Raw genomic sequence first — 22526 nt, 5'->3', positions numbered from 1 at the left:
TAATTTGAATAATTTGAAAGTTTATCGCATTTTGTTCAATGTGTAACATACTGCACTGAACACCTGTGCATCTAATATGCTGAGATCATTGTGACAAATGTTGAAAATAAAAAAAGTTTTGTATCCTGAGCTTGAGAGGACTTGGTCTCAGCAGTTGACAAATGACATCCCTGTCGTTACACATACATAATAGCTTACAATCATTTTGGAAAGGTATGACTAGTGATATATGGACAAGTCCTTTGTCCTTTTTTAATGTGTGAATACAGAATTCAAAAGCACTGAATGCAGGCGCCCGTCTAAAAGAACTGGCAAGTTCTGGCAGGGCTGGGACATTTTAAACAAGCCGATATTTGATGTTCTTTCCCAACGGAGAACACCATCTGGGGGCTTAGAGCTGTCTACAAACACTGGTAATGATCTGCTCCTCTCCCAGCAGAAATGACTCCAAATCCAGAACAGAAACACGGACGGAGTAACGTTGTTTTAATGTGAACACCTCATGGGAAATCTTATCTTCTACATGTAAATAAAAACAATTTGGTCGTAGAGGTGGGTGGATGCTTATGGCATAGCTCATAATCCTACATTGAGGATGGTCTTCAGAGTGTTTGCAGGCCTCTTTACAGGGAGTTCACAGACAGTAACATTGTTATTTGAGTAGAATTGGGATTTGTAAAGGATGAAGGAAATATGATACACCTAATCTATTGTTTCCTGTTGCAAGTGTCACACAGTCAAAGCGTAAACAAAAGTGGAGCAGAGGCACACAGCTGAATGTTGCAGTCCTGGTAACATGATAAGAAGTTCAGACTTGATGAAAGCCTCTGAAAGGGATATTAATTAATTCCATTGCTGACATAGAACTTTATTCCCCGCCCCCCCACCCCTCCACTACCACTTCATCTTTTCCATCACCTTACCATACCAAGATAAGATGTTGCCTAGTGTCTGTCATGCTCTTGGAAACTTTTGACGAATAGGGAGTGAGGAAATGAACAAGAGCAAAGACGCACTCACCCAGGGTGTGTCTGCCTCCTACGTGAATTAAGGTATTCTCAGACAAGTTAGAACAAGGAGACGGGCCTGGAACATACAAACAATAAAAACTAAACCACAGTCTGCCAACCTTTTTCATATCAAGGACCAAATAGATACACATAACACCACCGACCCCCATTTGATCATATTTCGTCCCAAGGAACCCCATCTAAGAGGATTGTTGTGATTAGATATGACTTGGCACAGAATTACATAGCTGTCTATACTGTAGGTGGGGGGATAACCACAGTGTGGGCAGTGAAACCTGTGATTAAAACAGTCATCCCTTTGTATTCTCTCTTTGTGCTAACCTCTAGGGAGTGAAATGATAAGGGAAATAAACTCTTAATTTTGCTGCAGACCCCCTGGAAACTGCTCAAGGCCCCCTGGTGCTCCCCAGACCCCATGTTGGCAACCTCTGGCCTAAAAAATGTTTGTTCTGATCTGATCTCAAATTACCAGATATATGACTAGTTATTAATTTCTACAATTAATTGTAATTGTTGACATGTAAAAAGTAAAGGCCTATGTAGGGGTTGTTTCTGTGAGCAGATCACTGTTGTGCAAAGAGGAAAAGGTATTAGATTTGCTCCCTGACACTGGTATGTGTGTGTGTGTGTGTGTGTGTGTGTGTGTATGAGAGAGAGAGAGAGAGAGAGAGAGAGAGAGAGAGAGAGAGAGAGAGAGAGAGAGAGAGAGGGGAACATCTGGGGCTCCAGTCTTTCTTCTGTAACCACACCCACAGGCGCAGTTCTCAGGACTGCGCTCTTCTACCTGTCGAGTCCAACCGAATCTGTGCGTTAAAGGACTAAAACGAAATTAAACCAACAAGAAACCTATTGGAAATATTTACTTACGTTTTCTTTCGAACTAATAATGGAGTAATACTTCTTTTGGTGAGTAGAAAACGCAATATCCTGAACTTTTGATGTACCTGAGGATGAGTTGAGATACGCACATTTGTAAGTTGCTGTTTGGTTTACATGAGGTATAAGTGACGGGGAAGTCCGTTGATTCGCTAGATTGTATACATTAGTCGATGAAAACGCATTCATTTATCATTTATGGTCTTAAAAAGAAGAGCTATTTGTCGGTCGAGCCAAACCTGTCAGAAAACTATGCGCAAAGAATGTACAGCCTGTGCGCAAAAAAAAAGCTTGTTCTGCTGAAGAATCGTAATAATTCAAACGACTAATAACGTTTACTTTTTCTGTCAACAGCTAAAGATGACTGATAATATTCTAGATGTTTTATTTAGAGAGATGCGTGTACAGATGACAGATCTGAAGTAGGCCTAAATGTAATGTACTTATAAGATCATATAATTCTGCCTTTTCAAATATTTGGTTAAACTAAAGTGTTTAAAAAAAAAACAAAAAAAAACTTAGGTCACTGTTTCCTTTATGAAACAGCTTGGTCTGAGGCCTAGTCATGGAACAACTCCAGTGTGTGTGTCATTGTTGGTGGTTTCACAGTCAGCTTCTCAGGTATAGGGTTGAGTCATGACTGGATTTTTTTAATGTTCAGCCTTGGAATTAGCAGTAAAAAGTGTTATTACAAGGTTCTTTGTTGATGAAGCCACCTGAGAGATGTGGGACACCATCAATACTGATCTTCAGTGTGAGAGCAGATTATTCAGTAGACGAAACAACCCTTTTCACCCATTCTTTCTCTTCCATTTCCAGGTTTCCAGGGAAACGACAGCCAGCAAGAGAGGAAATTCAACAGAGGAGACAATTGACACCCAGCCCAAGTCATGGACTGGAAGACCTTCCAGGCCCTGCTCAGCGGGGTCAATAAGTACTCCACAGCGTTCGGTCGGATATGGCTGTCGGTGGTGTTCGTGTTCAGGGTGATGGTGTATGTGGTGGCGGCGGAGCGGGTGTGGGGCGACGAGCAGAAGGACTTCGACTGCAACACCAAGCAGCCCGGCTGCGCCAACGTCTGCTACGACTTCTACTTCCCCATCTCCCACATCCGCCTGTGGGCCCTGCAGCTCATCTTCGTCACCTGCCCCTCCTTCATGGTGGTGATGCACGTGGCGTACCGCGACGATCGCGAGCGCAAGCACCAGGCCAAGCACGGCGAGAGTGCCAAGCTGTACAACAACACGGGCAAGAAGCACGGCGGCCTGTGGTGGACCTACATGCTCAGCCTCTTCGCCAAGACGGGCATCGAGGTGGCCTTCCTCTACATCCTCCACCACATCTATGACAGCTTCTACCTGCCCCGGCTGGTCAAGTGCGAGGTGTCGCCCTGCCCCAACCAGGTGGACTGCTACATCGGCCACCCCACCGAGAAGAAGGTCTTCACCTACTTCATGGTGGGAGCCTCGGCCCTCTGCATCGTGCTCAACGTCTGCGAGATCATTTACCTCATCTGCAAGCGCTTTGTGCGATGCGCCAATAAGATGAAGAGGCGCAGTCGCAACGTGGCCGTGCATCACAACGACTACAACGACGACCCCTTCAACAACTGCACTCTACAAATGTCCAGGCTGGACCTGAAGGAAAAGGAAAAGCCTCCATCCTTCAAGACCACGAACAAGTCTGCTTACAGACCGGCGGCCCTCAAACTTTCAGAAGCGATGCGGGCCTCTGCCCCTAACCTGTCTTCTGCTTCATGATCAAAAACTAAGACAAAATCAATCAGGACAAAGATTGAGAGATCAGCTGTGTTGGACTAGACCTCAATCAAAGACTTCAGAAGACAGACTCAGCTCTATGAGCCTCTGTCAAACCCTGGAAGTTGGGCTGTCGCTCAGCGCTGGATTCATGCTGTGGGTCCATGAATCCACATCTATCCTAAGACTCTTCTTTTAAGAGCATGGCCTTTTCTACAAGTTGATATCTACAATATTTACAAGTCAACTTAGGGCCAAATTGATTTGTCAATACAACGTGGGTTACTTTTTGAAAACAATAAAGGTGACTTGTGACTTTTTTCCATCCAACCCTTTATTTGAACATTCCAGTATGGTTTCTGCCTAGGTCTTGGAGGTGTAACATGGGAGGGGAAGGTAATGAAACACTCATGTTGAAATACTCAGCTGCACACAAGCAGGCAGGTACTCAGGACACACCTGGCAGAGGTATTCACCCACACTACCAGCCCAGACAGTGGCGTGTTACGGCTCTCTATGTCACTATGAGTATTAAACCAAACGCACATTTCAGTTATCTGTTGTATTTATAGCCATCATTTTATTTTCTCAAATTGATGTCCTGATGACTTGTTTTTTTAGCAGGGCCCGAGCCATTGAAGAATGGCAAATCATTCTGGAGTGAGGAGGCAATTGATATGTAATTATTATTTATACTCAGAGAATTATGGATGAGTAATACTTGAAGGTGGCACACTGGCCTAAAATAAGGTTTTTACTTCATTAGTTGTCTTCGATCAAGTTTATTACAGTGAGAAAATACATATATCAAACTTGTATTTCTTTATCTAAAGCCTCCGCAGGCATGTGCTTGGTCTCAGGTTTATGCTGCAAAGCCACACGCTGTACATAGACCGCCTGTGTTTTGACATGGTTGTACACAACCTCTCCTCATCCAAGTCCACTGTTGATTTAAATCAGGCAGAAGGAATGCTGCTGTTTAATTCTGTGTTGGTAGAGCCGGAGCACACAAGCCGCAGTGGAGGAGACGGGAGGAGGAGTGGACAAACAGATAGTTCGTTGAACTGTGATGTGGATATCTGGAAGTCACGCATCGTCCACAATGGAATCATCAGCTGGAAATGTATTTTGTGCACTCGTCATTTTTAATATAATTTTTTATAAATAAAGCATTGAAGATATGTGTGGTTCTGGTTGCCGTTTTGCCTTTTTTCTTTTATTCTAGCAGTAGAAGTTACTCACTGATAACTAAGTGGTATTTCTAGATCTTGCAGTTTGGCTCCATCTGGAATATGGTCCAAAATATGTAAATTAACAAATCATTTAAAAGACATATGACATCTGGAACCATTGCCAGCTGCCTAAAGTAACTTCAACATCACCAATTCATGTGAACTGAAGAACTAATTTAACAGGAAGTTTTCCTTATTGTTGAGGAGCTGGATTTTCAGTTTCTGTCGACTGGTAATCGATACCATCTATCAGGATTTGCCTACACTGTGTGTATAACTGTGTTTGTACCATGTTATTGACGTATTTTTTAGATACTTTCTTAATTAAATGTTTTTATATATGTTACGTGTTCTATGTCGCACTGTAGTCCAAGAGAAACGATGTTTCGTTCCCTGTATGTATGTCATGCATATGTGGAATGACAATAAACAATAAACTTAAATTTAAACTTCCCACGTCTTAAATCAGCACATTTACCCATTTGAACTTCCTGTGAATCATGACATGCAGTCTGTCAATGAGGCATCTGACCTCAGCCTTGTTTCAAAATCTCATAGTCCTGTGGAAGTTTGTGGAATGGGAACATGCTGCAAGAATGTGAGTACACCTGTCAGGCTCGTCAGTCAGGTTTCTTCAAGGTGCGGCAAAGAAAACAGTTTTTGTTTATCCTGAATCATTCCCTTTACAGGCAAAGTGCAAAATAACAATATAGATTTGAATTGATTACCTCTCACTGGAGTAGTTTATGGTTATATTATCAATGTTATGGTGTATGAAGGGGGGACATTTACACACTGAAGGTTGAATACTCTTCAAATGAGTTACATACAATGGGTATAACTAATCTGTCTTCATAGTGTAGAGCAACCATTTGGACATTGTTTCAGAACCTGTACCTGATTAGATGCCTTACTGAAACATTTCCATTAATTGTGAAACACGTCATGTATTAAATAGTTAGCATTTATTTTTTAAATCACAAAACTCCCAATTTAGTTTTAAATATATACACAATTCTGAATCTGAAGAGCAACATATTAAAATAAATATTTACACATTAAAGTGAAACCAAGAACCCAACATATGCAAAAGAAAAACAAAATCATGTTTCATGTTTAAAATAGGCGGAATACAGCACATACAGTTTTTCACAAGCCAGCAAATGCCCAAGTTCGTAAGGACTGATTGTGTCCCATGATGCTCTACAAAGATCCATTTGAAAACAGTGATCACTGTATAGAGAGGATTGTGAAATGGAAAAGGCTTTTCTGTCTTTTTTTTTTTTTTGTGTTGAAGCTGGGGTTTTTTTTTTAAACATCACCAGCGACTTCATCCATCCCTTAGCCATTGTTATTGGCTGATCACATTATTTTAGGTTTAAATAAAGGCTGTGCACGTATCCTGTATGATCAAAGAACAGAAACACAATGTGGCTTCATCACTTTCCCCCTCATGAGTTAAACTGCTAAATCAATGCAAACATACCATTTTTTCAAAGGCTTATGACTTTGACTATTCAACTATTTGACTAAAAAATGATACACAGGTCAAGGCATTGGGTGTGACAGGCGGGCTCCATATGACTAGACAGACTGTACATAAGGCACCATTCCAGCAATGCTTTCATACCTACTATGAAGCCGAATCTGTATTCTTGACGGAAGGAGGGGTCTGTACCATCAAAATATTGAAGTAAAATTCTCATACCAGTACAAGATAAATCAAATCAAAACCACGATTGGAAGAAATTAACATAGATGATGGCTCCAGGTGTTCTATGATATGATGTATAGTCTGTGAGAGGTTCCTGTGTTTGGGTTTAGTCTAGAGTTTGCAGGTGGCCTGGGCCACTTTGGAGCTGGTCTTTCTGTTCAGGGAACGGCAGATGAAAGCTCCAGCATCCATCAGCTTGGGAAGGTCCACTCCCTGAAATTAAGACAGACAGCAGAATCAAAAGGGAGCAATGACCATCTCAAGCCTTTCAAGAGGGAACTCACATAACAGCATTGACAGAAAAAAAGGAACACCTATCCCACAGATTAAACCATCTGTAGAGACGTAAACACAGAAGCCAGTGATGCTTTTAATTATACAGCAAGTACAGCACCTGCAGTCTACACTGAAGAAAGTGAAAGAGAGGGGGAGCCAAAGAGAAACATAATGGGTGAATTCTTACTGTGTGAATGCCAAGTCCATGCAGCATATAGACCACATCCTCTGTAGCAACATTCCCAGAAGCACCCTGGGCATAGGGGCAGCCACCCAGCCCAGCTACCGAAGAGTCTACCACACTGATGCCCATCTGCAAAACAAGGGGGACAAGTAACAGATCAACTACATGCATGTCCTATCTTATTATATGCATCAGTGAAAGACAATTTCAGCCACCACTGGTTCTGACCTGCAGGGCGATGAGGATGTTAGCCAGGGCCTGGCCGTAGGTGTCATGACAGTGGACTGCCAGGGCGCTGACTGGCACCTCCCTGCTCACTGCCTCCAGCATCTCAGTCATGCCTCCTGGAGTCCCCACTCCTATGGTGTCGCCCAGCGAGATCTCATAGCAGCCCATGGAGTACAGACGCTTAGCCACCTGCAAGGGAGACGAAGCTTGAGCTGGTAAATGAGCGATGACGCTTGCATAGTGTGTCAGTAAGGCTGACACACTATGCACACTTGCTATTTTGTCAAGGGATATGAAGAGACGTCTATTAGTATGAGAGAGGCAAACTTGAACTCACATGTGCAACTTTCTCAGGTGCCACCTTGCCTTCATATGGGCATCCAAGCACACATGACACATAACTGTGGGGACAAGAAATGTACATGAGTCATGCCAGAAGCAAACACTATTTCCAATGATTTAAAATTTTCTTGTCACAAAATTGTTACTTGTTACTTACCCTCTGACTGGCACACCGGCCTCTTTAGCAGCTTTCATGACCTCCTCAAAGCGCTGCAAACTCTCTTCCACTGAGCAGTTTATGTTCTTCTTACTGAACAGCTCTGATGCGGCACCAAATATGGCGACCTCTGAAGCTCCTGCCTTCACCTGCAGGAGGCAAGAGCAAAGGGGAAGGCATTTTGGCTTGATTAAGCTGTGAGATCTAGTACAGATGCTCTCAACCTTTCGTTGCAGCCCAAATCTCAAGGCACAGCTAATTATCAGAAGTGTCACATCCAAGTTACAGAATGTCAGAGATGGGCAAGATGGGCAGGTCAATAAGCAAACTGCAGTAAATCTGAAGGAGAAAGTATCATCTGATGTCATTCATACTTAATGAAGTTATCAAGTCAATGTAATAATTTTGTTTTCTTTCCATTTGTGCAAAATCTTGTGCAAAATCTGAGCTCACACTGCAGCACAAAGTTTAACAGTATAAGGCATAAAATTAATTAAATGTCTATGTTAGTGAGCTGTGTGTGTGGAGGGTGGTGCTTGATACTCACAGCAGCCTGGAAGCCCTTGAGGTTAGGGGTGAGGACTGGGTAGGACACTCCAGGTTTCCTACGGATCCCCCTCATCACCTCCACCTGGTCTGCCATCTGACATTCAACAAGAATTAGCACCGAAGAAAACAATGACACTCTTGCTCCTATACTTTGCAGTTTCTCTTAATGCCTGTAGTGGGTGTGTCAGGCCTTTGCATGAGAATGGGCCTGGTACTGTAAACTCACCTGTGGGACCCATTTTGGAGACACAAAGCTGGTGGCTTCAATGACCGGCAGTCCTGATTCTGACAGCATGTCAATCAAATTAATTTTCGTCTTGGCTGGGACAATAGTCTGGGAGAGTTGAGGCAGCAGAACAAGAGAATGAGGAAAACATCAGCAACCTTTGGCACAATACTTCTGCATTGAAGAGAGGGGGATGCAGGGGGATCAGGATTGGAGAGGTGCTGATCACAGTGGGCAGTATAGGTATAGAAAAAGGAAATCGCACACTCGTAGCCTCGATGCAAAAATACTTCAATAATTTATTGTAGCCGACGTTTGGGCAAAAAGTCTTCTTCAGGCTATTTTCACAGTATGGTATACATAGGTCAATATACAGGATAGACAACAGGTGTGTGTACTCAAGGATGGGAGTGACCTCAATCAAATGACCATATTGCGTCACATCCATACATTGAAAAAGAATTACAAATAGGTGTAGGCAGAGTCTCAAGATAATCATGATTACCTCTGTCCAATTGGAGCCATGAGGTCTTTTTTTGCTCTCCATATGTAGCCTATATTATCCTTTTTGAGATGGTTTAGGCTGTATATATTCCTGTTTTTTATAGTCTAATACCATATCTGTTTTTCTATACAGGCATTCGTTGTTTTTCCTTGGTAAAATTACATGTACAGTCTTTTCATGATTATCTTGAGGCTCTGGCTTCACATATTTGTAATTATTTTTCAATGTATGGATGTGATGCAATATGGTAATTTGATTGAGGACACTCCCCTCCTTGAGTACACACACCTGTTGTCTATCCTATATATTGACCTATGTATACATAGTGTGAAAATACCCTGAAGAAAACTTTCTGTCGAAATATCGTCTACAAAAAATTATTGAAGTATTTTTGCATCGAGGCTACGAGTGTGCGATTTCCTTTATCTATAACAATAACTCTGCATGACATTATTTCTACAGGAGTATTACAGAACACATTAACTATGCACCCCGCCTCATCTCAGCAGAAGTTAAACAATCATGGTTGCCAACACTGAACACTGATCAGTCTCCTCTGTATAGTTGAAGACAGAGACATTGCCAGGTTGGAATAGTCAGTGTGTAATTATATTCACATTACCTTCTCATTCTGAAGGCCATCTCTGGGTCCCACTTCCACTATTTTCACTCTCTCCGGGAGAGCTTTACCTGCATTCACACCAACCTACACACACACACACATTACACACTTTTAAGTAGATGTGTAAGACAATAGTGCTATTATGTTACCTGCTAAGCTTAGGTAGGTAGGTAACCTTTCTTATCTAGCTAGATTTAACCGCTGGGGACGCTAACTGTTAGCTGACACATATGTAAGTCTACTACCTGATTAAAATCCACACAATACAACTGAATTGGACATGGGGGATAAAAGTGCAGTAACTCACTGATTTGGCCACAGCAGCAGAGCAGCTGAAGGCTAGACACTGGTGACACATTCTGGAGCTGAAAGTACTTCTGTTGACAATCCTCATGACGGCCGCCATGATGGTCTAGGCTTGGTAGTGATGTCAGCTCTTCCTTGTGGGCTCGGCTCGTCCTCCTGCTGATAAAAGTGGCGCGTTATCGCCATCCATTGGTCGGAGATTGGAGCTACAGCCAGACCCTATTGAACTTCTTAGCTTTCTGATAGACACTGAAGAGACAGAGACCAGGTAATCTATAAAAATATCTTTAATGTGTCAAAAAGTAAAAAAGGAAATAAATAATAATTGCCATTGTTTCATAGTACAAATCAAATCAAACATAATCATAAAAAAGCCTCACAGTAGTGAGGCACTGGCCTCATCATTTTGTCCTTGCAATTTTGTTTTGCTTTAGTGCCATCAATATCACTTTTATCAAGGCAGAGAGTCTCAAAAGTAGCAAAGATGTTTTTGCATGCATGTGTAAGAACCTATAACATCATAACAGCTATTTTATAATTATATCCAAAGAAAAGAAAACACTGAACATGCATGCATGAAGTATGCTTTGGATACTGCAAATCTTTATGAAGATTAACAAAAAAACATTCCATTTTGTAACAAAAGTCAATTATTTTCCTTGAAAATAATGAATTAACCAGTTGCATTTAACTAATGGATAATTAATATATCATAAATGTGTCTATTTACATAACTGGATCATACATTTTATGCATAAATTTACTTGCATGGCTTTAACATACACAATCACTATGTGTGCGTACCTGTGCACACACACACACACACACACGCACACACACACATGTTCACACACACGTACACACACGCACACACACACACACTTTGGTCCCATATCACTGCAGCTCCTCGTCACTGTCGTCCACTTGCTGGATGATGAGGTCGGCTCCCGAGTCTTCGGCCAGGTCGTCATCATCAGTTACCATCCAGGACCTCTGGGTGTCCCCCTCCTCCTCCCCATCCACTCCCAGCAACAGCGCCGGCTCATCACTGGTCTCATCCAGACTGTCCATGGGCATGGCATCACATCCCACTTCCTGGATGCACGTGGTGCACATGCGGTAGCGCCGTGTGCCCTCACACACCACATGTCCGGTCTCCTCCGTCACCTGACACTTGCACTTCCTGCATACCAGCTTCCTGGCTTGATGGATCTGTGGAGCAGTGAGCAGGGACAAACAAGTCAGACAGAAACATATAAGAATAATAATAAGAATAAGAATAAGAAATATATAAGAATGGAGAAAAATATGTTTAGTACCGGATTGTGGTGCTACTGCTGGTGTTTCTGTATGTGTATGTGCATAGGTATGTGTGGGTGGTTCTAGACACTATGCATAAAAAATAGATGCAGCCTCTGCTGTTTGATCCTACAGCACAGCCTAAATTTTGTCACTATTTCCACGCTCCTGAATCCGTTCTACGGTGGCCTCTACTTGCCATATTAATGGAATTTTGGATATGGGAGTCATGAGCTTGTGCTGTTCCTCTGCTTAATTTAGTTGTCTATTTTACATTGGTATCTTCTTATAGATTACCTTTTCATATTGTTACTATTACTGTTTTGTTGGGTTTTTTTTCTGTCCCTTTCCCCTACCCTTCGAGACGTCCTTTGTCCTCTTGCCAGGCCGCCATTGCAAATAAGAATTTGTTCTTAATTGACCTGCCTGGTTAAATAAAGGTTAAATTATAAGTATAAATATATATATATAATATTATTATCATTATTATTATTATTACCATTATTATCATTATTATTATTATTATTATTATTATCATTATTATTTATTTATTTATTTATGTTTGACCAAGGCATAGTGTAGCTGTTGGCTTCCTCCTCCCTCCCTAAGAGGATTCCTGCTCTGCCTGTGGCACCCTGCCTCAGCTTACCTTTATCTTCTTATTGGGTGAGATCCACCTTGATTGTGTTCTGACGATCTGTAATCAACCTAACTGTCTGTCACCTGGGTTAACCTAATGCTATAGACACTTGTGTCATGCATGTATGTATTGATCTGATGAAGGCCATTATGGACGAAACATCATGTTTCTAAGCAATAGAGTCTATATTTTTTAAGCAGCACCTCGACACACAATTTAGTTAATCTCATTCAAGAGCTTGTAGTCGGCTCCCCCCCCCCCCCCACTGAAACTTGGTCTGATAGACGCCCCCTGGTTGCAGGTGACCCTACCGTCTCAAAATGGCTGCGCAGGTGCTCCAGGCGAGTAAAGCGCTTGTTGCAGGCCTGACAGGGGTACGGCCTCTCCCCCGTGTGACAGCGCAGGTGCCGCTTCAGGTCTGCCTTCCTCTTCACTGTGTGCGTACAGAAGGGACACTTGAAGCGCATGCTGGGGTTGGATTCTGTAGAGAGGAACAGAAGCGGTTCAGAGCTTCACTCCCTGGATAACACTACTCAGTTATTCATCATCTCATCTCTTGCTATAGATACAAGAAATACGGACTCCTAATTTTCTCACATACAGGCCCACTCACCTTTATTAAAGTGTCCTATAACGCCCACAATAGTTGGTAGAGTGGCGTACAGCTCCTCTGCCTTTTCGGCCTTTTGTGACCTTGCCTCCTGCACCTCCACGGCTTCATGCTGGGTGGAGGAGCGAGTGCAGTAGGGCGTTCTCCTCTTGGCTCCCCCCTTTCCTCGCCGCCGCTCTGGTCCCGGCAAGGTGAACAGAGGGTCCTCAGGGTCCTGCAGCTCCTCCGCCTCTGTGTTGGGCTCGACAGCCGGGCTGCTCGGGTTGGTCTTGAGGGCCGAGGCCGGAGCTTCCTGGTCCGGGTCCTTCACCATGAAGCCGGACTGGGACCTGGAGCTGTCATGGGTCCAGAGGGCCGGCGGGGGGCTGACGGAGCGGGGGCCCTGCTGCTGCTGCTGCTCTGTCGCCTCTTCTTCAGCCCCGTGGGGGAAGCTGCAGGCCTCGGGCAGGCTGAGGCAGCGGTCACTGTCGTCATCCTTCACGCTGATGTCCAAAGAGGATTTGATGAAGTTCTTGCAGTAGTTGATGACGTTGTTCATCTGGAGGTAACTGGCCGCCGACATCACCTCGATCACGTTGTGGCTGGAGAGGTCCAGCTGGCCTGAGTAGATGAAGTCCAGGATGACGGTGAAGGTCTCGGGGCTGAAGACGTCGAAGGTGGCGTTGACCGAGTCGGACAGGCCCTCGGCCCCCTGGGACAGCAGCATGCGGAAGTAGCCGCTGCTGGCGAACAGCACGTTCCTGTGGGCCCTGAACAGCTGGCCCTCCACCAGCACGCTGCAGTCGCAGAACAGCTCCTGCCGCCGCTGCTGGTTCAGCTGCTTCAGCAGGTTGCTCTGGTGGGCCGCCGTGATGTCAGCCGTGTTGAACCACCTCTGAGGCTGCCTGCAACACACAACATGGCAGCGCTCACATCGGCTGTGTATTTCAAATAGGCTGACTCAGGTTTGTTCTGCAAAAAACTAACAAATCACACACACTGTTCATGCGCTCATAAGTGAAACTGACAGACACTTCCATTTTCTTGTGCCTGAATTAAAGAGCTGTAAGCGTAGGCCTCAATATGTGCAAACATATAATTTACCTTCTATACAGTAGCAGGCACACATCTTTATTACAGACTCATGTGGTCTCCTGAGTGAGTCACGGGACATGCAGCCTTGTAACTATATCAGCTCACCTTGGTAAATAATTACACTACAGGACCCAAACATTAACTACAGGTTCAACTACAAGCACAGCAGTGTCACCCCATTTATTGGCGTTGTCAAACATCCACTGTCTTTGTCTCTGCACTGGAACAGCGCCAGCTCCGCAGAGAGCCTGCCCACAGGACTTCATCCTGCGCTGTGATTGGCCGGACGAGCCTTCCATCAACGGCTTTTTCTAATGGGCTACACCCGACTCAGTCAGAGAGCATCGGGTGACAAAACCCCGGAGTCGTCCCGGAGGAAAGCTAAAGCGCTCACGAAATGTCCGATGTGAGACAGCCGCCTGACAGATGTCAAAGGCAAAATACAAAACTGTAGCCTGACACGTGCGTCCTGAGGATAGAAAGAAATGTGCCGCATCCTAATAGTGTATGCTTTGCAGAATTAGTACTTCCTAACATTTCCTCTTATGTGGTATTTACCTATCCTCATGTAGGCTATGAATTATACGCATTCATTTTTAATGAGGCGATGCTCGCTGACAAGGGGCTCCGCAGCGCCCGATAACCCACGGTGCAACGCCCGCCCGCAAGAGCCGGTAGTGCACAGTGTCACACGAAACGAAGTCAAATATCCCGTTAACCGAGCGGTTCTCCGTAATTCAGACATCCGTAGGCCCGCAATAAGACAGGAGGGAGCTGCAGTCCTGCGCGAGAAAAGCGGGCAGCGGCGCGCCAGAGCAGCCCAGTCTGTCCTGGAGAGACGCCCACTTCAGGCTCCAGCTCCCACACAATAGAACACCGTAGACACAAACCTACAGCAAATGAACACACTGCATAATGACAAATAAATACGACCCAGATAGTACATCAATCCGAGTATAAGACGTGCTAACACACCCGTTTCCATCCTAAAGTCCGCCCCCCCCCCCTCCTCCTCCTCCTCCCTCTCCCTTCACGCCGGAGCTCCGGAGCACAATGAGCAGCGGGGAGGATTTGCCTTGCTACCCGGACCCAGCGACTCGTTCCCAGGCACGCGGTGTCTGCAGGACCCGCTTACGCCCTAAGCCGTGATACCCATGACAAATCCATCGATACTCACTGGTGACCTGATTCACCCGGCGCCCGATAGAGTCTACTCGCCCCCAAGTCTGCCACCATATCCATCGTTTTATTGCTTTTGCCTTTTTCTTCTTCTTCTTCTTCTTTTTTTTCTCTCGTCCAGGGTTCACAGTCATGCACTTCCTGCTCAGCCCTAAAGACCGAAACCCGTTTAGAGCGACTGTAGCACTATGCTGACGTGGGTGTTTATTAACTGGGCGCCCGAGGGCCAAGGAGCCATTTAAAGCCCCAGTGCCCTCTTTACATTAAAATAGCCTTAACAGCAGAGCAACCTTGAACTCCAAATTCCTCACCCTTAAAAAAAAAATCACTGTAATATTCCTCCAATATTTATGTAGGAATTGATGGTGTCTGTGGTACTCAATAGCATAATACTTTATTTATAGTATTTTTTTATATCTACTATGGCATCAGTCTGATCTCCCTACAGACTCTTATAGTGTGTCTTATGAGTTTATTGTCACCTTATCACACTTGCAGGTAAAGGATTTTTTTTCTCTCCTATGGTATCCCTACAATATTCCTATAGGAACGTATAATTTTGCTGTGATATTTGAAGTTATCCCTCAAAAACTTTACAATAATTATTTTTAGTAACGGACATTTTGCTTTTATCTCATCTTTTATCCAACATTTTGGTAGTCTCACTTCATCAACACTTATTTCATAATTATTTTCATTAGCCCAGACAGTTTCATAATGGTGTAGTGATATGACATACAATTTTTTCAGTAAGAAAATTAATTTATTCCCTCATTGTTATGGCTCACAGAGCAATACATAATTAGAGAAAATACCCATTGTCAACACTAAGAATGACAAGACAGAGAAAACAGAGAGAGACGAGACATTTTACATGTTGCATGTAACATAAGCGGTAATTTGAAGAAGAGATCGCAGTCAGTATAGAATCAAAATAATAATTAAATATGGTAAAACATGAAGCATTCAGCTCCTCTTGAGGTCTCTTCATGCGCGAATGTGAGATAGAAAAATGAGGAACTTTATGGTTTGCTTTGGCCCGATGACTTGGAGGATGATGTAAACTAGAAGAGGCTGGAGTTGCATCAAGAGGCTGGGCCGTTGGAAAATCCAGTGGGGTTCTTGGACTGCCAGCGCCACAGGTCCTCACCTACAGAGAAAATGACATGAGGAGATACAGAAGAATATTTTACCTCATCAAGCTATAGAACAATATGTCTAGTCTTGTTTTGGAGGAGGATCGGGTCAAGGGAGCATTCATATTTTACTGATATTAAAACAATCAAATCAAATCAGGCGATGGAAGCGTGGGCAACAGGTGCAGATGCTGAGCGGCAGTGACTGATAGACTGTGTTAGCCGTCCTTACACATTCTCTCCAGGTTGAAGTCGGCCTTCCAGCCCAGCTCCTTCTCAGCCAGGCGAGGGTCAGCGTAGCAGGACGCTACATCTCCCCCCCTCCGAGGGGCGATCTGGTACGAGATCTAGGGAGAACACATTCAGTGAGAGTTTTAAAAAAATGTGAGATGGTTTAGCCTAAAGAAGGAGGGGGAACCTTAGTGGACCAGAGACCAGCCTTCATAGCACAGTGCTGATGCTATGGTTCACCTCTCCAACTCACAGGATAACAAAATTGGTTATGTAGCCTGGTTACTGCACCTAACTCATTTTATTTGGAGAGAAAATAGAGCAGCAATGCAGGAACACACGTCTAAATCAAGACATTATAAGCTCTAACTGTCTAAGTCAGTCCTTCTGTACCTTGGCCTTTGGGTTAAAGAAAGCCTGGTCTACTTCTAATTAAGTTAGTATATTCCTACGTTTCCCACAACCCCCAGAGAAGGGGCGTGAATGTGTTGCATTCAGCTCTGGATTATGCATGTAGGTGAAGAGAGCAACAGCGAAAAGCACAGTGAGTTTTCCCAGTCTAGAAAAAGTGAGAGTGGACAGAGAACAATGTTGTGTGTCCGGTTGTTCAAAAGACAAAAAAAGCTGTCGAAGATAGCATTTTATTTATTTTTTTGTCACACGACTGACAGCTACGGAGCCCGGGAGTGGCCATTGAGAGAGAAAAAAAGTTATATCGAGTCCACGATTTACTGTAACGTACGCACGTTTTAGTCCATTCGTGCGCACGAGATATAATTAGTTCCCTCGATTTCGTTAAACTGTGCAACTCTTCTACAATGGATTTCTCCCTGTATGATTGTTGGAAATCGGTGCAAAATGCTGAGTCAAGAAGGAAGCCTTTGCTTTTTGATTTTGAGGTACCAAAACCTGACATTTACGGTTGATGTTTTAAATAGCTGTAATTTTTTCTGCTATCAAACTCAATTCTAGCTGCACTGGAAATAATGTCTATGTGTGGCCAATTATCTGTGGGAATCAGAAAAATACACCACCAAACAACACAATGGGCCCAGGAATGCGGTGTTAAAGTGTTTTAGGGTGCATTTTTCCTTTAACCCCAGACAACCATTTTGACCTATACAAGTCCCTCTGTTCTCTCATTAACGTCATTCACCTCTCTCCCTGAGGCCTTCTCCATAGCTTTCACCATCTGGAGCACAGAATAGCCTGTTCCTGTTCCCAGGTTGTACACCTATGGACACACACACACACACACACACACACACACACACGTCAAGTATGCAATGCATGCATGCATATATACAGCGAATCAGAAATTGGTTCGTGAGAGAAGAAAAATAGTGATGATGTATGGTAGGTGGTTCAAAGTTTTTTTTAAATGTACCTTGCAGCCACAGTTGTCCTTCAGCTTCTTGAGAGCTGCTATGTGTCCCTTTGCCAGATCTACAACGTGGATATAATCTCTCACACCTAGCAAAAGAGAGAAAAAAATGTTTTACATGAATGGGAGCATTCAAAAAAGTCAGATGACATTTTAGTTGATATTCACAACCCTCTGCCAAAAAATGAATTTAAAACGCAATTAAATCCAATTTGTGAACAGATGCCATGCACTGCAGATAACAGGGCTTCTCCATTACCGGTCCCATCAAGCGTGTTGTAGTCATTCCCAAACACGCTGAGGTACTTTCTTCTCCCAATGGCAACCTAGGAAGAAGAGAAATTAAGCAGTGCAATGAAACAATCAAATCAAAACAGTCAAATCCTCCACAGGATCTAAATGTCAGACGACACCAAGCTGAACAGAGAATGATAATGGGATGCGTTCTTCGGGCCAAGAAATCATTATGAAGTTGCTGTGTGTGTATTTGGCAGAGAGGCACATACCTGAGCGACATATGGCAGCAAGTTGTTGGGGATGCCCTGAGGGTCCTCTCCTATCAGGCCAGAGGAATGAGCCCCGATTGGGTTGAAATAACGCAGCAGCACAGCATTCCACTCCTGCTTACACACAGACAATAATGAGAAACCTTGTAGGTACAGTATGTGCACTACCAGTGAAAAGTTTGGACACACGCATTTTTCTTTATTTTTACTATTTTTCACATTTTAGAATAATAGTAAAGACATTAAAATGAATATGAAATAACACAAAAAAAGTGATTAAAAAAGTGTTAAACAAATCAAAACTATCTTATATTTTAGATTCTTTAAAGTAGTAGGCAAAGGCTTTGGAAAGAAATTCATACATAGGATCAACTTCACTATTCATATTTGTTTAAGAAACAAATTTCAAGCATTTAAGCATAAGCCTTTAGATCAAAATGGCTTTAAGATAATGAAAAACATAGTACATTCAATCAGGTGTGTCCAAACCTTTGACTGGTAGTGTATGCATGTGTGGGTGTGTGTATGTGAATGCCTCTCTTCCCCCTTGAGCGGTACCTTGTTAGCCTTGCACTGGTCCACGATCATCTCCTCGATGAAGTACTTGGACTTGCCGTAGGGGTTGGTGCAGCCGCCCACGGGGTGCTGCTCGTCGATGGGCAGGCGCTGCGGGTCTCCGTACACCGTGGCCGAGCTGCTGAACACCAGATTGCGCACTCCGTGAGCCTGCATTACCTGGGACACATGCAGATGCACACACAAAAACACCACACACACGCACAATCAGCAGCCGGCGGGACAGCGGTCTAAAGCGCGCACGCCTTGCAGACGCACCTTACGACACGCCACACAAACCTTAGCAGTAAGCATATGCGCTGACATCACAGCGGTGAGTTTGGAGGAAACCACAAGCTCCACACATCACATTACATCACAGTATTATAATTAGCTAATGCAAATATCAAACGAACACACACTGATTGTCATGCACTCAGCAAACAAAGTCGAGCATTAGTGTAAATAGTGATCACTTCAAATGGTGCAAAGTGTTTCAAGATTTAGTGGAGGACAGGCTGTGTTGGAATACAGGGGTGCAAACTGACCTCAAGCAGGTTGATGGAGCCGGTGAGGTTGACCCTGTAGTAGCGTAACGGCTGCTCCACCGACTCCCCAACAGCCTTCAGACCAGCGAAGTGCATCACAGCGCTGAAGGAATGCTGCGACACAGAAAGACACAGATATGAATGTGTGACGGGTGTGAGTAGTTTGAAGGATTGTATTCTCAAAATGCTTTATCCGTTATAGGCAGTATCTGAAATTAACCTTTTGGCTCACCTGCCAAGGGTTAGTAAACTAAAATAATTCACCAGGCAAGAATAATTCTTACTGGCCAGAATAATTAGTATGTATTTTTAATATAAATATGTCACCGCACCTGTTTTTAATGCTATTTGACAGTCTATGGTGGTCAGCAGGGAGAAAGTTTGAGAACAGGCACAGACCAAAGCCTATATAACTGAGGCATTCAAATTTTATCATCTCAAAAAGTTACTGGTTACATTTGGTGCTTGGCAGGTATTAATTTCAGACCTGGGTTATAGGAAGAACAAGTTACCCAACATTCATTACTCAACATTTCATAAAGGCATAAAAGATAACTGCATCCTCATAAATGTCAGCATTTTCTAAAGCTTCAAAATGCTACGCATCCATTAAAGGAAAAAAAGTTACCCTGCATTCAGTATTTTATATTTCATAAATGCATAAAAGATAATTGCATCCTCTAAAATGTCACTATCTTCTAAAGCGAGGGCTTGAAAATAATTCACAATCACTTTTACAAGTTTTATTTTTACATGTAATAAAACAACTGGATTGTCTCTCTGACCTTTTTGAAGAGTTTTTCCAAGCCGGGTCGGTCCAGAAGGTCTAGTTCATGGAACTCAATGCTGGTGTCCAGGAACTTCTCTATCCTGCGGAGGCTCTCCGGCACATCCCCTTCTCCTCCATTCAAAACGGGAGGTGACGCACACACACACACACACACACACACACACACACACACATACATTCAGAGTGTTAACAGGTATCAGTCACACAGCGCTAAACAAACACTCTCCCACAGATAAGGCATCATGATGTAGATGTTCAACAGCATCTGGTTCCAGTAAGGAAACTTACCTCGCACAGCATTGCTGAAGTTGTCTATGACGACGGGATAGTAGCCCGCTTCAATGAGCTCCACCACACAGTGACTGCCAATGTAGCCGCCTCCACCTGTGACCAGGACCTTCTCTGCCATCCTCAGCACCTGTCGCCCAACAGTGGCACACATCACACCCCCATAACACACACTGCTATACTGTTAGAGCACCTAGTCGACCCTCCATTCAAAGATCGCATGTCCTGTTGGGTTTATTCTAGCCCAGTTGGTAAACTTGGTTTGTGCCTTTTTCAGAACTTTTTTTTTTTTAAAACTGTATCTTACATTAAGCTGTTCATTTAAGGTATATAATGGTTATAGTGGCATGTGGCCCATTCAGGCAATCTCATACAACTGCTTTGGAAAAACAGGTCATCCTTTTGTTTTGAGACCCACCTAGCACAACTGACAGGTTTGTGAGGTGGATATCTGACCCGCCACACCTACTGTCCCACGTCACCAGTTGGTGCATGTAACCTGTCAAACCATAATACAGCAATTCAGTAGTAGCTATTGTACAAGTCAATATGAAACCAACTATCAGTTTTCAATGTTGTATTCCTCATCTCTTGAGAGCCCTTGGTGGTAAAGGACACAGTTGTCTGGAGACATAGTGTTTCCAGATATATTCCAACTTTCCACAGTAACGTTAGCCAACTGATTTAACAACATTCAAAACACAATATAGAGCAGTAAGGATACTGTGGGAACCCAAACCTGTTAAACTGAAGAACAGAAAAGCCCACTTGACAGTGAGTTTGAAAAGTGGCATCATATTCTGTGTAGCCACTGGACTCTAATCAGCTCCACTCAGTGCCAAAGATCTGGCAAACTATTCTTAAGTCTAAAGTCTAAAGACAGGCACTGTCAATAGACCACATCCTACTGTGTATAGGATGGTTGTGGAAATACTTACTCAAGCGCCCGTCAAAAGCTGTGAATTCTCGTTCCTGGCAGAGAGACAGCTGCTCGGTCCGGTCGGCAGATGTAAGGAAAGTGAACGTGAAGAGTGAATGGAGTTACCTATCCGTCCAATTAATGAAGTTTTCCCCTGTCTCGTTTGGACATTTTCTTACTTCCTGTAAGACGTGGAAGAGAAAGTAAAGTGAACGAATAACGCATGACTTCCTGTAGCGTTGCTTTCAAAATAAAAGCGTACACATGAGCATGGGTTTACACATTCATAAATCCATATCGTTTGAAGCCTCTTATCTTGTATTATAATACAATTGAAGCTGCGACTGTGCAATGTGCTATTTTTTCTAATGGCCAAAACAACCGCTACGGCTGTGTTTGTCTTGGTATACGCTGAGTAGCGCTTTTATTTTGAAAGAACCCCGGACACTACATTGTGCATTACTGCTAGCTTCACGGTTCTCCAAAGTCTCCGCTGATACGTGCGAGTTTCACGTGGAATGACGTCAGAAACCACTCGCTTTTACAGCCACGCCTTTGACCATTCACTGAACAGGGAGCTGATTGTGGGACAGCGAGCATATTGTAAAACATACCGAAAGTCAAGGGGAAAGTGCCACGTTACCGTTTAAAATGTGATTTAGAAAATATTCAGGGAAAATTATTCAGGAAAAAAAAAAAGTAAAGCTTTATCATGTAGCCCAGTTAGCCTGTCTACAGATATCATAATACTTTTTGCAGTTTTAAATGGCCTAGTCATACATGCCCCTTCCCTGTATCAATATCACTTTATTCCTCAAGAACAATAAATATACCAGAATTTGTCTTGGTGGCATTGGTACAGAGACACATTGACAACTTACAATAGTAACACAGTACAGACTGACCCCTGACATGGTAAAAGGCCAAGAAGACCTCGAAGATACATAACATAAGATAGACAGTCGACTCTCTTTCCATATACAGTATATATGGAAGATCATTCTCCCTATAAATATATGTACCTTCGTCTCTATGTGCATTCAGGCTGTGTTACATACAGCAGATGCAGAGGTAGGCCTATCAGAGGATCAATTTACCAGTCTACCATATAGTTATACTGAATAGGATGAGAAGTATATAATATGTTCATTATGCATAATCTATGAGCATTATCGGCATAATGCCTGAAGATGGTATAGTGTGACTGATGCTGACATTGTACTGCAAGATTGTGCAAATACAGCACACACACACACACGCACACACACACACACACACACACACACACACACACACACACACACCCTTCTCAGTATTTTGTTTGTTTCATATATTCTCACTGTTGTGTAGCAAATGATCTCA

General features: G+C 43.4%; 4 protein-coding genes across 6 annotated transcripts; 1 reads left to right on the top strand and 3 right to left on the bottom strand.

Moving 5' to 3' along the window:
• The first annotated feature begins 1758 nt into the window (after positions 1 to 1758).
• gjb3 (gap junction protein beta 3) lies at positions 1759 to 5349 on the top strand. The gene is made up of 2 exons (XM_071524716.1): positions 1759 to 1937; positions 2727 to 5349. The coding sequence occupies exon 2, from the start codon at positions 2798 to 2800 to the stop codon at positions 3665 to 3667; it is 870 nt and encodes a 289-aa protein (XP_071380817.1). The 5' UTR covers positions 1759 to 1937; positions 2727 to 2797; the 3' UTR covers positions 3668 to 5349.
• A 510-nt stretch (positions 5350 to 5859) lies between these two features.
• On the bottom strand, positions 5860 to 10127 carry hmgcl (3-hydroxy-3-methylglutaryl-CoA lyase). 2 transcript variants are annotated; one of them, XM_071524721.1, is made up of 9 exons: positions 10007 to 10127; positions 9700 to 9783; positions 8573 to 8680; positions 8345 to 8440; positions 7798 to 7946; positions 7636 to 7699; positions 7299 to 7487; positions 7074 to 7199; positions 5860 to 6823 (listed from the first exon to the last, which is right to left on the bottom strand). In XM_071524721.1, exons 1-9 carry the CDS (start codon positions 10103 to 10105, stop codon positions 6722 to 6724), a joined length of 1017 nt encoding a protein of 338 aa, XP_071380822.1. In that variant the 5' UTR covers positions 10106 to 10127; the 3' UTR covers positions 5860 to 6721. The 2 variants fall into 2 exon arrangements, with proteins under 2 accessions (XP_071380822.1, XP_071380823.1); XM_071524722.1 differs by having other exon boundaries at positions 9700 to 9767; positions 10033 to 10102.
• Positions 10128 to 10324: 197 nt separating this feature from the next.
• zbtb8a (zinc finger and BTB domain containing 8A) lies at positions 10325 to 14870 on the bottom strand. Its single transcript, XM_071524740.1, has 4 exons — positions 14806 to 14870; positions 12558 to 13438; positions 12256 to 12425; positions 10325 to 11217 (listed from the first exon to the last, which is right to left on the bottom strand). Exons 1-4 carry the CDS (start codon positions 14868 to 14870, stop codon positions 10900 to 10902), a joined length of 1434 nt encoding a protein of 477 aa, XP_071380841.1. The 3' UTR covers positions 10325 to 10899.
• An 882-nt stretch (positions 14871 to 15752) lies between these two features.
• Positions 15753 to 21347, bottom strand: gale (UDP-galactose-4-epimerase). 2 transcript variants are annotated; one of them, XM_071524723.1, is made up of 11 exons: positions 21184 to 21347; positions 20246 to 20418; positions 19953 to 20068; positions 19168 to 19281; positions 18623 to 18799; positions 18065 to 18178; positions 17818 to 17884; positions 17562 to 17647; positions 17331 to 17408; positions 16176 to 16290; positions 15753 to 15957 (listed from the first exon to the last, which is right to left on the bottom strand). In XM_071524723.1, the coding sequence occupies exons 2-11, from the start codon at positions 20397 to 20399 to the stop codon at positions 15893 to 15895; spliced, it is 1086 nt and encodes a 361-aa protein (XP_071380824.1). In that variant the 5' UTR covers positions 20400 to 20418; positions 21184 to 21347; the 3' UTR covers positions 15753 to 15892. The 2 variants fall into 2 exon arrangements, with proteins under 2 accessions (XP_071380824.1, XP_071380825.1); XM_071524724.1 differs by having other exon boundaries at positions 19953 to 20065.
• Between the last annotated feature and the right edge of the window lie 1179 nt (positions 21348 to 22526).

The sequence above is a fragment of the Centroberyx affinis genome, unplaced genomic scaffold (assembly GCF_046629955.1).
Source record: "Centroberyx affinis isolate AG114_WGS23_722 - 3 ecotype Tasmania unplaced genomic scaffold, CSIRO-AGI_Caff_v1 ptg001226l_1, whole genome shotgun sequence".
In the NCBI taxonomy this organism is placed as follows: Eukaryota; Metazoa; Chordata; class Actinopteri; order Beryciformes; family Berycidae; genus Centroberyx; species Centroberyx affinis.
This window is presented reverse-complemented; position numbering and strand designations above follow the sequence as displayed.

Excerpts from the sequence above, each read along its gene's own strand:
- hmgcl (XM_071524721.1), bottom strand. The coding sequence starts at position 10,105 with ATGGCGGCCGTCATGAGGATTGTCAACAGAAGTACTTTCAGCTCCAGA. Across the intron at positions 9,784-10,006 it reads CTGCTGCTGTGGCCAAATCA|GTTGGTGTGAATGCAGGTAA; the intron begins GTGAGTTACTGC and ends GTGTGTGTGTAG. Across the intron at positions 7,488-7,635 it reads CACCTGAGAAAGTTGCACAT|GTGGCTAAGCGTCTGTACTC; the intron begins GTGAGTTCAAGT and ends TCTCCCTTGCAG.
- zbtb8a (XM_071524740.1), bottom strand. The coding sequence starts at position 14,870 with ATGGATATGGTGGCAGACTTGGGGGCGAGTAGACTCTATCGGGCGCCG. Across the intron at positions 12,426-12,557 it reads TATAGGACACTTTAATAAAG|AATCCAACCCCAGCATGCGC; the intron begins GTGAGTGGGCCT and ends TCCTCTCTACAG. Across the intron at positions 11,218-12,255 it reads TGCGCAGCCATTTTGAGACG|ATCCATCAAGCCAGGAAGCT; the intron begins GTAGGGTCACCT and ends ACTGCTCCACAG.
- gjb3 (XM_071524716.1), top strand. The coding sequence starts at position 2,798 with ATGGACTGGAAGACCTTCCAGGCCCTGCTCAGCGGGGTCAATAAGTAC.
- gale (XM_071524723.1), bottom strand. The coding sequence starts at position 20,399 with ATGTGTGCCACTGTTGGGCGACAGGTGCTGAGGATGGCAGAGAAGGTC. Across the intron at positions 20,069-20,245 it reads CTTCAGCAATGCTGTGCGAG|GAGAAGGGGATGTGCCGGAG; the intron begins GTAAGTTTCCTT and ends TTTTGAATGGAG. Across the intron at positions 19,282-19,952 it reads TGGAAAAACTCTTCAAAAAG|CATTCCTTCAGCGCTGTGAT; the intron begins GTCAGAGAGACA and ends TCTGTGTCGCAG.